Source organism: Ascaphus truei, chromosome 2 (genome assembly GCF_040206685.1).
Source record: "Ascaphus truei isolate aAscTru1 chromosome 2, aAscTru1.hap1, whole genome shotgun sequence".
NCBI classification, from domain to species: Eukaryota; Metazoa; Chordata; class Amphibia; order Anura; family Ascaphidae; genus Ascaphus; species Ascaphus truei.
This window is the reverse complement of record NC_134484.1, coordinates 317,609,621-317,622,680: the sequence shown is the minus strand read 5'-3', so window position 1 is coordinate 317,622,680 and position 13,060 is coordinate 317,609,621. Positions and strand designations below refer to the sequence as shown.

At 38.4% G+C, this 13,060-nt stretch overlaps 1 protein-coding gene across 4 annotated transcripts in view; it reads left to right on the top strand.

The window, feature by feature from the left end:
• TRANK1 (tetratricopeptide repeat and ankyrin repeat containing 1) overlaps positions 1–9,875 on the top strand; it is a 69,936-nt gene extending 60,061 nt beyond the window's left edge. For 3 of the 4 annotated variants that reach the window (XM_075586511.1, XM_075586512.1, XM_075586514.1), the window contains 4 exons: positions 1,097–1,242; positions 1,725–4,735; positions 6,051–6,152; positions 7,118–9,875. In XM_075586511.1, the coding sequence (XP_075442626.1) occupies positions 1,097–1,242; positions 1,725–4,735; positions 6,051–6,152; positions 7,118–7,230 (3,372 nt within the window). In that variant the 3' untranslated portion in view covers positions 7,231–9,875. The remainder of the gene's footprint in view (positions 1–1,096; positions 1,243–1,724; positions 4,736–6,050; positions 6,153–7,117) is intronic. The other variant, XM_075586510.1, reaches the window with a different exon arrangement.
• Positions 9,876–13,060: the final 3,185 nt, after the last annotated feature.

The window sequence follows — 13,060 nt, the reverse complement described above, 5'->3', positions numbered from 1 at the left end:
CTGCATGTTTATTTTCTTTAAAGATTTCTTACCCATACTGTAAAATAGGGTAGCTCTTTTCATCTCTACTTCCCCCCCCCCCCCGCCCCCCTCTCTGCTCTGTGCCTTTTTTATTCCTAGTAATGAGCCCTACATCTAAATGTAATGGTTGCTAAGCCCCATTTACTTTATGACATCGGTAAACTTGAAATAACATTATGTAAGAAGATTAAGACCGCTTTTCCTGATAACATTTGTAGTTTGCATGGAGTGCAGTTTTCTACTTTCTAGTGTAGTTTTTTTCCCATGTGAACACTATTTCAGGTTTTGGACCTTTCTAAATAAAATGAAAATCAAATAAAAATTCAAATTTGAAATGAAACTGCTTTAAATTACATCACATTGAACGTGCTTTCAAGAGAAGGCATTTTTGGAGGGAACTCTAAAATAGTTTTGTGATACCCATATTCAATGAGAAGAGGCTGCCGTAAAAACAAGTAAATTCTCTGTGAAAATAAGGTATTGGAGTGGGACAGAAGAATATCAGATCATAGTTTAATGTTGGGTGGATTGCTGCTTCTAGTGAGATAGTAGGCTGCATTCATAGGGCGAGTGACGGCGCGCGCAAACAAAATGCAGCAGGTCTATAGGGCCAGCCATAGCGAGCGCGAGCGATGAAGAATTTTGAGCCAACAAAAAAAATTGATTTTGTCGCACGACAGCCGGGTCACGTGAGCAGTTCAGCCAATGAGGGTGAACCAGCGTCTTCATGTCACGCCTCCCCGGTGAGCGATCTGAGTCCACAGATCGATTGGGCAACCAGCGTGCACAACGCCATGTGCTCCATCACGTGCGTGCCCCCACTCTATCCGAGGCCTTAGTCGAAGTTAAACCCTGCAACAAAATAAAAAAAGATCAATTTGTAAGCAGATACCTTTATTGGGGAGATTCACAGGTTTCTAACTGAAATGTGTAATTTTTCTATTTTCTGCCTGAGAATATTTAACTTCATACCATTGAAAGCTTTCAAGTGTCCCACGTTTCCATGTGAAATCTTTATAAAAGGAGCTTTTACACTTTTGCTAGCTTGCCTCTCACCAGCCCTTGTATTATACAGATTAAAGAAGCTGCATACTTCTACAAAAGGATTCAGGACTACAGGATTGCTGCCAAATGTTTTGAACAGGTTGGGGAATTTGAGTTGGCGCTGAATTTATACTGCCAAGAGAAAATGTATGAAGAAGCAGCTGAAGTCATTGAGAGGTATGTAAAGAATAAATCCCCCAAGTACTCCCAACAAGATATTTCTTTTAAATCTGGTGCTGTTTACTTTTTTAGCCTGTATATTTTGAGAAAATACCCCCAGTGTCTGCTTCCAAATCTCAGATAGAAAGAAAAATGGATTTGCTCAACACTTTTTACAACTAGTGATTGGATTGAGTTGCTTTTAATGGCAATAAAAGACTACATAACACAATCTCTTGTTCGCTTTCTTCGTAGTGTTTAGCGTTTCTTCTTGCAACCACAGACCTTGGATCGACGGCTGGTCAGGACACTTTCTTAACAAATGCTCTATCCTACACGTTTGTGTCACATTGAAACACTCAATATCCTTAAACAAATTAATGGAGACAATTAACACATCTTTGCAGGCTTTCGACCCCTGAGCGCTTTGTAAAGGCATCTCGTTTCTTTGTAATCTTCGAATACTCTTGTCACTCATGGCATTTTCAATTTTTCTGTAGGCACAAAAAGAGGAATCCTGATGTGCAACTTCCATACACCGCAGAACAGTTTTATTTAGAAGCTGCGGCTGACTATTTCAGGGATAATAAACTCGAGAAAATGAATGAAATTCTGTCCAAACTTGACACTGAAGACCAACTGATCTTTCTAAAGACGCGCAAACGCTGGAGCGATGCCGCTGACTTACTTCAAAGTAAAGGGCGCTATGAAGAAGCTGCATTGCTGATGAGACAACAAGGGAGGTTGTTGGAGGCTGCTAAACTGACCAAGAAAAAGGAATTCCAGGCATCGTGTCTGCTTGCCGCCGCGCGGAGCAGTGTAGCTAAACATGAGGACAATGAAGACCTGCACGCTGTTGTTATGGAGGCCGTACAACTCTGCGAAGAAACAGAGAACAGAGTAGGTTCTGCGGAGGCCTCTCTCCTCCAAGGAATTGTGTCAGGAGATTTTAAGAAGCTGAAAAGCTCGTTTGAAGCATTTAGATCTTTGTCTCACAATGCCGGTGTTGTGGAAGCACTCTTTGAATCTGTAAGGTGTGACGAGTCACATGTGTCACTGATATATATGGCTTCATTGGGAATTGAGTATTTGGTCAATCTAGCCAAAGCACTCAAAGAAACGAAAAACAATGCAGAGAGAGAAATGGTTAAATCATGCTTTGACTTTCTTGGGGTTATGAAAACGGATGGAAATCAGTGCTCCATTCCTCAGTACGAAGGGCCAAGAATTTTCCTTGACATTACAGAAGAAAACTTTGAGTTTAAAGAGAAGAAAAACAAGGACAAAATTTATTGCTTGGAGCTTGCAGATGTGAAGTTATTGTTGGAAAAACATCTTCTGAAAAGACTGTGCTTTATTTCTGAAAAAGTACTTGGAAAGATTTACCCAGAAATCTGCCCTAAGTTTATTGTAGGCCTAAATTGTGCAGATGAAAATTGCCAAGACTTCCATCGGCCTGTATTAAGACAGGAGCTAATTAGCATATTGAAAATTAAAAATCTTTTAGTAACAATCAGTGGATTGCTATTTCAAGCAAGAAACGTATTCTCAAAAGAACTGTCCAAGGAGCTCAGAGAAATTGTGAGCTGTAATGCCTATCGGATCTGCAATTCCTTTTTGAATGTGGTTTTTCCAAAGCATTTTCATCTGAGAATCCTTTCAGAAAATACAACAGTGTGCAAAGAGTTTCGAGAAATGCGTAACAAGTTCTCCAAGTCCTGCAAGGATATGCTGAATGAATACGCGGAGTCGCTGTTTGTAGAAGAAACCACAAGGATGAGAAGGGAATCAACCGATCTTTGGCTAAAGGCAATGCATATTTTCACCTTGTCTTCACGTTATCCAGAAGGACTAGATGGCTTTCTCGGCAAGGAGGAACGTCTGTTTCAAAGGGAGTTTGTGAACAAAAGGAAGGTGAATGAAGGGCGAGCAGATGGAAAGAGAATAAAAGGAATAGAAGGCAGATTTGGCATGCTGCTACCTGATGTGTCTAGTGGCTCTGGGAAAGACACACACATCAGTTTCTTTCGACTTCTTCAAAGTGCAGTAGACCATTTGTATGTTCACAGAAACCCAGACAATTGTAAGAGATTTTTTTTTAGATTTCTGAATGTTCTAGTCAAGAAATGTGTCGTACCATTAATTCCGAATATTGGAAATGCAGTTATGCTCCTGGAGTTCCAGTTTGTTCTCTGCTGTGCTGTTGTGATGCGCCTTTGTCAGGGCACTAGGGTTTGCCTCCCAAAAAGTTACATTTCCATACTCCATCATTGGGAGTTCATGTTTGGAAGGAAAAGAACAAAATCTCTGGTGAAAGACACATACTCCATTTTGTTGGATTACAAACCAAAGGATGTGAACAGAGCTGCAGGATCCTTCAGATACCACCTCATGTACCTTACCAAAGTTCTCTGTGGTGAAGAGAATAAAGAATTCAATGTTCTTCTTGATGCATTCAATGACATAGACTGCATTGCTTCAGGGGAAGCTGAGAGAACTGTGGTACTTTGCTTAGTGATGATGGTGAATGTTGAAGGGGTTCTCGATGGAAAAGCTAAATCTATACTATGCAGGCATTTTCCATTGATCCAAGAAAGGCTGAAGAATTTTAAAGAACATTTCCCATCAAGAGTGCCCGAAAGACTAGTTAATGTAGTGGATAAGATTACTGAGGATATCAATATAGAGGAAGTAGTTGACTGTCTCCAGGACCTGCTGATTCAACGAGATGATGAACACTTGGTTCAATGTTCTTGGAGATGGGATATCAATTATGGCAAAGTATCAGTGCGTGGAATATTCTATGATGAAAAGTTTGTTAGAGTCCAACACCCTGTTCAAAATGTTAAAGTCCCTTATATGAACTACGACCAAGAGGACTTTTTGGAAGAGAGAGATGATCCAATGGTAGCCCTCGCATCCCAGGTACAACAGAAACATTCTGCTATGCGTCAGTTTGATGAGCTTCTCCTTCTTGTCTGCTTCTGTATAAAGTGGAAGAGGGCCTGGCGTCTTCAAATGAAAAAGAGCCAAATGGAATTGGAAGAATGCATTCCAGATACCTTCAAAAGGGCAGATGTTGACAGAACACAATGTGACATATGCGGTGTGAAATTTTCACAGCATTTAACATCATTCTCTGCCCCACTTGAGGAATTTGGGCCAGGCACTCCAGAACCAGTGACGCCAACCATGAATGGTGTGGCGGAATGCGATGGCATTGAAACCAATGAAGATCAGGAATGCAGTGAGACCTATGAGAGTCACCTTACCCTTGAGAAACATCGACATCAATTTAGATCATACCACAACTATCTTCAATTTTACAAACTGAATGTGGATTTGGTTCTTTGTGATGGAAAGTGTCTTATGCAAACCATGGAGCAAACTACTGGAGATCAGTTGGCATCCAAAGAACAGTTCTACCTGTTGCAGAAAAAGATTGAAAACAAAATTAAGGTGGTTGCTGACTTGATGGAAAACATATATGAGAAAAAGACCTGGACTGAAGGTAAGAGGATTTGTGTATGCTTCAATTAGTTGAAACTGTGACAAGAAATATTTAACATGTTATCACAAAGTTTCTGAATATAGTACTTGACAATTACTGGGCAATTTAATTATAATCTTATAAGAGCTTGTTAACAGGCATTTTTATAATGGATTTTAATCAGTCCAGTGGCTAATGTTGTTTACGTGAATGAGCCCATATGATGGAACAAAAACAAAAATCTATCAGCTGCTGATTTTATATAGAGTTATACACGTGTGCGACTATGTTCAGGAACCACGCATGCAGGATTGGTATTTTAATTTGAAGAATATACCATTTCCCCCTGACGGCACAATTTTCGAAAAGATATAATCTGTAGAATGCCACATAAATTGCCGACAAAGTATAGAGCGTCCCTCTTATTTACATTCTACTGTTAACAGTTAACATGAAAGCAGATTTTGTAAACCATCTCGTCACGGAGATCCAGCAACACAAGCTTAGCGATAACCACTGATGAAATGCTTATGGTGATGAACCATTCAATTAGATTAACGATCAGTGTGTGGTATGGGGGCACATTGAGTAGAGCTAATGCATGCACTCAATTAGAGTAGAGTAGGGGGTACTTAGCTGCAGGTGCACTGTGTCCAGGGTGATCCTAAGGTCCCAGTAGTGGTCAATGAACAAGAATGAAGCAGGCACACAGGCTTAAGCAGGGTGCTTTAATGTCCCAAGGTATCCGACGTTTCGGCTGTGCAATACAGCCTTTTATAAGGCCTTTACCTTGTAAAAGGCTGTATTGCACAGCCGCAACGTCGGATACCTTGGGACATTAAAGCATCCTGCTTAAGCCTGTGTGCCTGCTTCATTCTTGTTCATTGGGCACATTATGTGAGCATAGTCCGTTTCTGAGTTTATGTGCACAGACTTGCAGAAGCGGCAACAGAGAAGGCATTACACCCTTTTTCAGTGACTGCACAGGACTAATCATAATTACAGTATTGTTGTCTTGCTTATAATACTGTGGACAGCGTCTGTTAACATTGTAATTCTTAATTTTGCAATGCGGTAAGTACCACATTATTGGGAGGTCCCGGTTGTAGGTCAGGGATGGGTGTTCTCCCTATGTTCCTACACGTGATCTAGTACTGAGTTTTCTTGGTAAGTAGCGTGTTGGAAAAAGTTTGAAATAAATTGAAATTATACAAAGAGAGGATAACCAAAGCACAATTCAAAATCTTCCAAAAATAACATGGGCGAAAAATCTCCAAAATCAGACTCTTATCCATCCATGACAAAGTGGAAAACTTGCTCTAAACTTCTGTTACAGCTGAAGGTTTAATGGATACCCCAGTAAAAGATTTAACGACCAGTATTTGTGAAGCCCAGGAGTTGCTGAAGAAATCAGAAAGACACAAGGCAAAAACAGAAGGTATTTTCTATAGTTTAATCCTTTTGAATCCTATGTTGGCTTAAACTGAAACTGCAGATGGAAGGGTATATCATCATTTAGTTTATAAGTAGCCAAACCGCAATATATACAACCACTGATGTGTTCATCAGATGTAAGTCGCTGTAAGAATAAACTGAAGCATTTGATAGGCAGTGCCAGTGCAGTATAATTCAGACTGTTTACAACATGGAAGTGTGAACTTTATTTTTTGCTTTCCGTGGTGTTAATGTTTTACTCCTGTACAATATCGCTGTCATTGTTGTTTTTATCTCCTAGTAAAATAGGATGCACACGACGAGCTATGTAGGGTTAAAATCATACACCTTCCAGATTCACTAAGCATAGCTATGGTTAATGCGGAGAAATACAATTTGGTTATTTAGGTCACGTATGTATGTATGTCTTTATATAGCGCCATTAGTGTACATAGCGCAGTTCCAGTAGATGTATTGTACAGTAGGTCCTCCCCAAGGCAAATACCAAAATAAATAGGCATAACTTAAGGGAGGAAAATAATGAAGCTTTCTGAACCAGTTCTCGGAGTGAAAGTGTTTTATGCTATGTACAAATAACTTCCATGAACAATATTCTAATTATCTGGATTACAGGAATTGTGTCTGCATACAGTTAGCCAAGTCAATCTGTAGTTGGCCAAAATAAAATATCCCCTGTTCCTGTTTTAGTTAATCCAGTGTTGTATTAAGTGAAACTTTGTCATTGGGCCTTACCCATAATGTGCTAATGCCTCCACAGCATTTAAAACCTAAAAACGTAACCGTTTAATTTTGGAAACGTTCTATTGGTGCAAGAAAAACAGTGTGTCACACTTCTAAAAATATCATGCATCCACTAGTCCTTTTAGGCATCTTTCCCATCAAATGAACAACCGCTGAAGTTTCAAGGCATGCTCTGCAATATTTTGCCTTCCTTTTTTTGGATTCCAGGTTTAAGTAAGGAGGACGTGTTTGAAAACGAAATGGAAGATCGGTACGCAGGTTTTGAAGAGCTGAGAAACAAGAAGGCAAAGAGGAGAAAAAAAACCACTAAACGGCGCTAATAATGAAAGCAGGCAAGAAGATTTGCTGCCCTAATGGGATGTTTCTCACTGGGCGTGAGAGTCAAATTAAGTTGTTTAGTTTTCTTTTAGTCCTTTTAATTTCCAAATAACAAAAATATCAATTAACCATTATTTTCTTATGTGCACACACACACCTACTTTTGTAAGGCTTTTGTCTTTTTGAAAATAATGAACTCATTAGTTTGAATTTTGCAGCGGAGTCCTAGTAAATAATTTGTGTTAGTGTGTTCTAATGTTAAATAAAAAAAAAAAATAGTTTTGCACTATAATATTCATTTCATTCCCCTTTTATATTTTACATTGCACTTCAACTGTAACATTATGCTACATTTCACTAATATGTCACATTACTTCTCTTTACCTATTACCTGTTCTATGACATATATTGTTATAATTTGCTAGATAGAATCACCATACAGCTACTGTACCACATGCAATAATATGAACACGGTCTTGTGAAACATACTTCTACACATAGATTCTCGAGGTTCTCTTCTACTTTGCTCAAATGAGCAGCAACGTGGATCTTGTCTCTGCTTTGACACTGGCTGTTTCATAATTGATACTGGTTGACATCTCTATCTGCATTGAGTTCATCCCAGTCAAGCCATTAGAGCTACAACTTCATTCTGTTTCACAATCTTAATTGTTGACCAATATGAAACCTGTTATAGCAGCCATCTAAAGTGCTTCATCTCTAATCAATTGTTTATGCCACAAAATTGATTGTGAATTTTGTTTGTGAAAAGAGACTGTTAAATCAGATTATGAAAGGAATTTGTCCCAAAAACAGTGTTCAGTTGACTGCGGGACTTTTGTTAAATATTGATTTTTTTTAAATAAAAAAAATGGCAGTGTAGGCAGTACATAAAGTTACTTTGTGTTTGAACAGATGTGCTAACGTGGAATTTACAATTGTTTAAGCCGGGCCCATTTGCATTTTTAGTTCTGTATCTGGATGAAATAGTTCCAAAGATCTCGCTGGAAGGTTTGTTATAATTGTTTCATAGACAATTCTTGCAGTGATGACATCCATAGAATCCATATGTTTACAGATATGGGGTTATTCGTCTTAAAATAAAGATAAATGAGCAAAAATGTAAAAATCCACATCTTTTTTTTACCCAATTCGTTGATAATTCTTTTTTTTTTTTTAGCTTTTATTTGTTGGAATTTTGTGTTTACAGTGAATGACAATTAAAAGTTTTTTTTTCTTTTTAATATTTTGAAATATACAGCAATATATAGAAAACCGATTATTGCCAAATGGAATCTGTATTGTAAAGTAGTGCTAAAGTATGCTTTTTAAGTTATTTGTGAATTTGAAAGTTATATTTTGTAGCTTTTTTTTTTTTTTTTTAAATATCATGAACAACCCAGGCAGTGCATTAACCATAATCATAAAATTTGCTGAAGTTCATATTTACAGTGTGCATACTTTCTCTCTTTCAGATGTGCAAACTGAGACCAAGTAATGCTTTTAGCCCGTTCCCAGTCCTGAGCGACTATATGTATGTGCATCTGATAATACCTGAAACTGTTGACACAAACGTGTGCTTATAAAAGTTAATTGCGTGCCTGTGTATGTAAAAACTGCAGTTCACGTCACCCACTGGTAGTGATTTATAATCCGGACTCATCAGGTATACCAAACTTTATGCGCATGTCAAATACTATACATACAGATGTAGCCAGACCTTGTTTCCACACAGCCGACGTTTGCTGAAGGGGAAATGACAGCAGCAATCCATGAATGTGGGGGAAAAGGATGTTTTGCAAACACAGAGCTGCTGCGACTGTCCCTTTCCCATAGAACCAAGGAAAAATGCTTTTTATTTTCTTACAGCTCTGGGGAAGGTGCGTTGAGTCTACATCTGTCACCTTGTTTGCCCATACATAAAGCATTGCTTGGTGCCTGCACTTTTGGAATAAAGATTATACACGGCACTCCCCTGTACCTTACAAATCATGGACTTTCAACAAGTATCAATACTTTCTTTAAACGCTGCAAGCCATGAAGGAAACCAAGTTCTCGATCGTTTTTTTGGGCAGCAATATATCCCATATGTATTAAAACTGTACTATATTTCTTATTGTATTGTTTCTGTTGCAAGGTTTAACAAGTTGGGGAAACATGGCTTAATCGATAAAAAAAAAAAACTTAATAAAATAATAGCACAATGTGCGTCAGACTCGTAAGAAAATTCAAAAACTTGAGCCCCACATTTTTAATTGGACACATTTTGTAGTGTATATAGACCTTCTTTTTTTAAGTTCCATTTAAAATGTCTGGAGTACTGGATTGATAATTTTTGTATGTTTTTATAGGGATGGAATCCCCTTTGCGCTTCTAGCGTGTGACCTTGTTTAATTAGCACTGTCATTAGAAGAACAAAGCGATATCATTAATAACCATCAACTTTTCACATGATTGTTATTCTCACTAACGAAGGACCAGCATTTCCATTGTCTTCTTGCTTTACCAGTTTCGTTTAACAAGAATGTAATTTTGTAGCCGAGAATTGGCAAATTGTTCTTAACATTGTTTTGTATGTTATGTTTGTATTAAACTCCAATGCCATTCACTTTGTTAAATGAAGCTAATAAATCGGCCTGTCTTTCTACACCTTGTGTTCATTTAATTCCTAATCCAATCTGCGTCACTTTTTTTTAGAAAACAATTGATTTTAAAGAGTTGGTGAGGAGGAGAACCGTTTCAATGTTTAAAAATAAAATATTAAAATACTATGCCATGTAAGATACTGTACATTGGGAATATAAATTTTTTCAAGTATACTCAAGGACAATATATTTACCCAAATGATGCAAAATAGCATTTCCTCTGTCAGAACATTTCAAATTTGTCAAAGAACTGCTTTAAAACACAATTCTGATCATCTGTAACTTTAGAAGCACAATGTTTTTAGTTTAACGCTCACCATCACCTTGGGATAAACTTTTTAGGTGCCATATTTTACCAATGGGCAATTACAATTATTTAATATTTCTAGCCATTTTTCCTCTCCCGTTGGAGGGTAAAATTGGTGGCTGTGTTCTCTGAAGTATAATTGTAAAGTGCCTTGGGATTCAAAAACCCTATTTACTTATTGCTACTATCCATTGCCACAGCATTTGACAGTCCAGGGTTTAATGGTAATTTTGTGATATTTGTAAAGCTCTAGCCATGTATGCAGCACTGTGCATTAATATCATACAGATACATTAAAATACAGACCAGTATAATGCAAGGGATAAGGGCAGCAGATCTAAGTAAACATGGGGAGAAGGGAACACATCCCCTCCGAGATTACAATCCACTGTCTTTCGCCATAGTACAAAAGATGAAAACATGACCTTTATGCTTCTTTTGTGCTAGTGACAAATTTGTGCCAGGATTTGGTTCAGACGTTTCCTAGACAATTCTTCTTATACTTGAAAACCATTGGTTGCCACCTTACTTTAAGTGAAGAAAGTGATTCAAACGTCCCAGTCCTTCTTTTTGTCTTGGTAAACAGTGTTTCGTAGCAACAGTGATATGTTCATCCTTCTAACTGCACGGGAAGAACAACATAATAGAAAATGGGAATTGCACAGTATGAGGTTTGTTAAAAATATACATACAGTACACTAGCACACAGAACTCATTACACTTTTGTATGATAAAATCATGGCAGATGAAGAACTATTTACGTTCCCATTTAGTGCTGCAATGCCTCCTAAAATGTTTTCACAAGCAGAAAATGAAGCCCAAATTCAAATGTACTGTATTATTTATTTTTATTCTCCTTTAAAAAGTTGTATACTAAGCATATAGGCTCACATTCAATAAGAAATGAAGCAGTATGCAAGAGGAAATCGTTCCGTTCAAACAAATGGGAGTAACATCTTCTCCAGCACAGCGAAGGTCTCTTAACAGCATATTGAATAGAGGGGCAATTGAATGAAACCGCTAATTGAATATGCCCCTTTGTCAAACATGCCTCATTCCTATTTCCTCTATGTAGCCTATTTAATAAAGTCAATAAAAATGCTTTGTCTTTAGGGAAAAAAAGAGCTAAGTTCTTTGCTTATATTTTTTTGAATAAAGTTTGCCTAAGTCAGTAAAAAAAAAAAGCTATTTATGTTTTCTGAGATTAATTTGCAGGTAGGTATTGGGCAAATTGAAAATATATTGCAATAACCCAGCAGAAACCCCAACACTACCTGTAAGGCCTCGTTCGTAGTTGCGGCGGCAGTGCGTGCGCGCTCGCACGCGAAATCTGCGCTGGAGGTGATGGAAGGCATGGCGGAGGTGCGGCCATGACATCACGTGAGCGGTTCACCCTCATTGGCTGAACCGCACACGTGACGCGGCCGTCTCTTGGCAAGAACAATTTCCAAAGTCTGTTCAAAAATTGCACACTTGAACATGTTGGTCGCGTGCACTATGTGCACACGGAAAACATTCATTTGTTTTGGCAGTGCGCGACACCACTATAAACGTGGCCTAATGTGACAAATCATTAAGTTAAATCCGTACTATCTGTTGTTTTCATAAATAAGCGTTAGTTCATTCTTTGGCCAAAGCATTATAAGCCTGTAGTCACGTTGAGGTTAATTCCTTTTACTGCAGGTCCTATACTACATGCAAATGTTCTCTTTACCTTCTGGAGGAAGAAGTCTCTCCATAGACGGGGCATTCACAAGTATATATCAGGACCTGCTAATTAAAGTGGGATGGGTGAGCCAGCGACCATCAAAATTTTTTCCCCTAGTTGTGTGACTTGGCTTGCTTCCTTATCAGAGATGCAAGGAATGTCTTGTGTTGTAAATACAGTTGTGTGGAAAAAAAAGTACACCCTCTTTGAAGTCTATGGTTTTACATATCAGGATATAATAACAATCATCTGTTCCTTAGCAGGTCATAAAATTAGGTAAACCTCAGATGAACAACAACACATGACCTATTACACCGTGTCATGATTTATTTAACAAAAATAAAGCCAAAATGGAGAAGCTATGTTTGAAAAACTAAGTATACCCTTACTGCTTCCATAGGAATTAAGATGCTAAATAGCAGACAGGTGCTGCTAATCAAATGCCCTTGATTAATTGATCAACAGCAAGTGTGACCACCTCTATAAAAGCCGAAGTTTTAGCAGTTTGCTGGTCTGGAGCATTCAGGTGTGTGTTAACACAATGCCAAGGAGGAAAGACATCAGCAATGATCTTAGAGAAGCAATTGTTGCTGCCCATCAATCTGGGAAGGGTTATAAGGCCATTTCCAAACAATTTAAAGTCCATCATTCTACAGTGAGAAAGATTATTCAAAAGTGGAAAACATTCAAGACAGTTGCCAATCTTCCCAGGAGTGGACGTCCCAGCAAATTCACCACAAGGTCAGACCGTGCAATGCTCAGAGAAATTGCAAAAAAACCAAGAGTTACATCTCAGACTCTACAGGCCGCAGTTAGTATGTTAAATGTTAAAGTTCATGACAGTACAATTAGAAAAAGACTGAACAAGTATGGTTTGTTTGGTAGGGTTGCCAGGAGAAAGCCTCTTCTCTCTAAAAAGAACATGGCAGCACGGCTTAGGTTTGCAAAGTTGCACCTGAGCAAACCACAAGACTTCTGGAACAATGTCCTTTAGACAGACTAGACCAAACACAGCATATCAGCACAAACACCTCATACCAACTGTCAAGCACGGTGGTGGAGGGGTGATGATTTGGGCTTGTTTTGCAGCCACAGGACCTGGGAACCTTGCAGTCATTGAGTCGACCATGAACTCCACTGTATACCAAAGTATAGTCAAATGTGAGGCCATC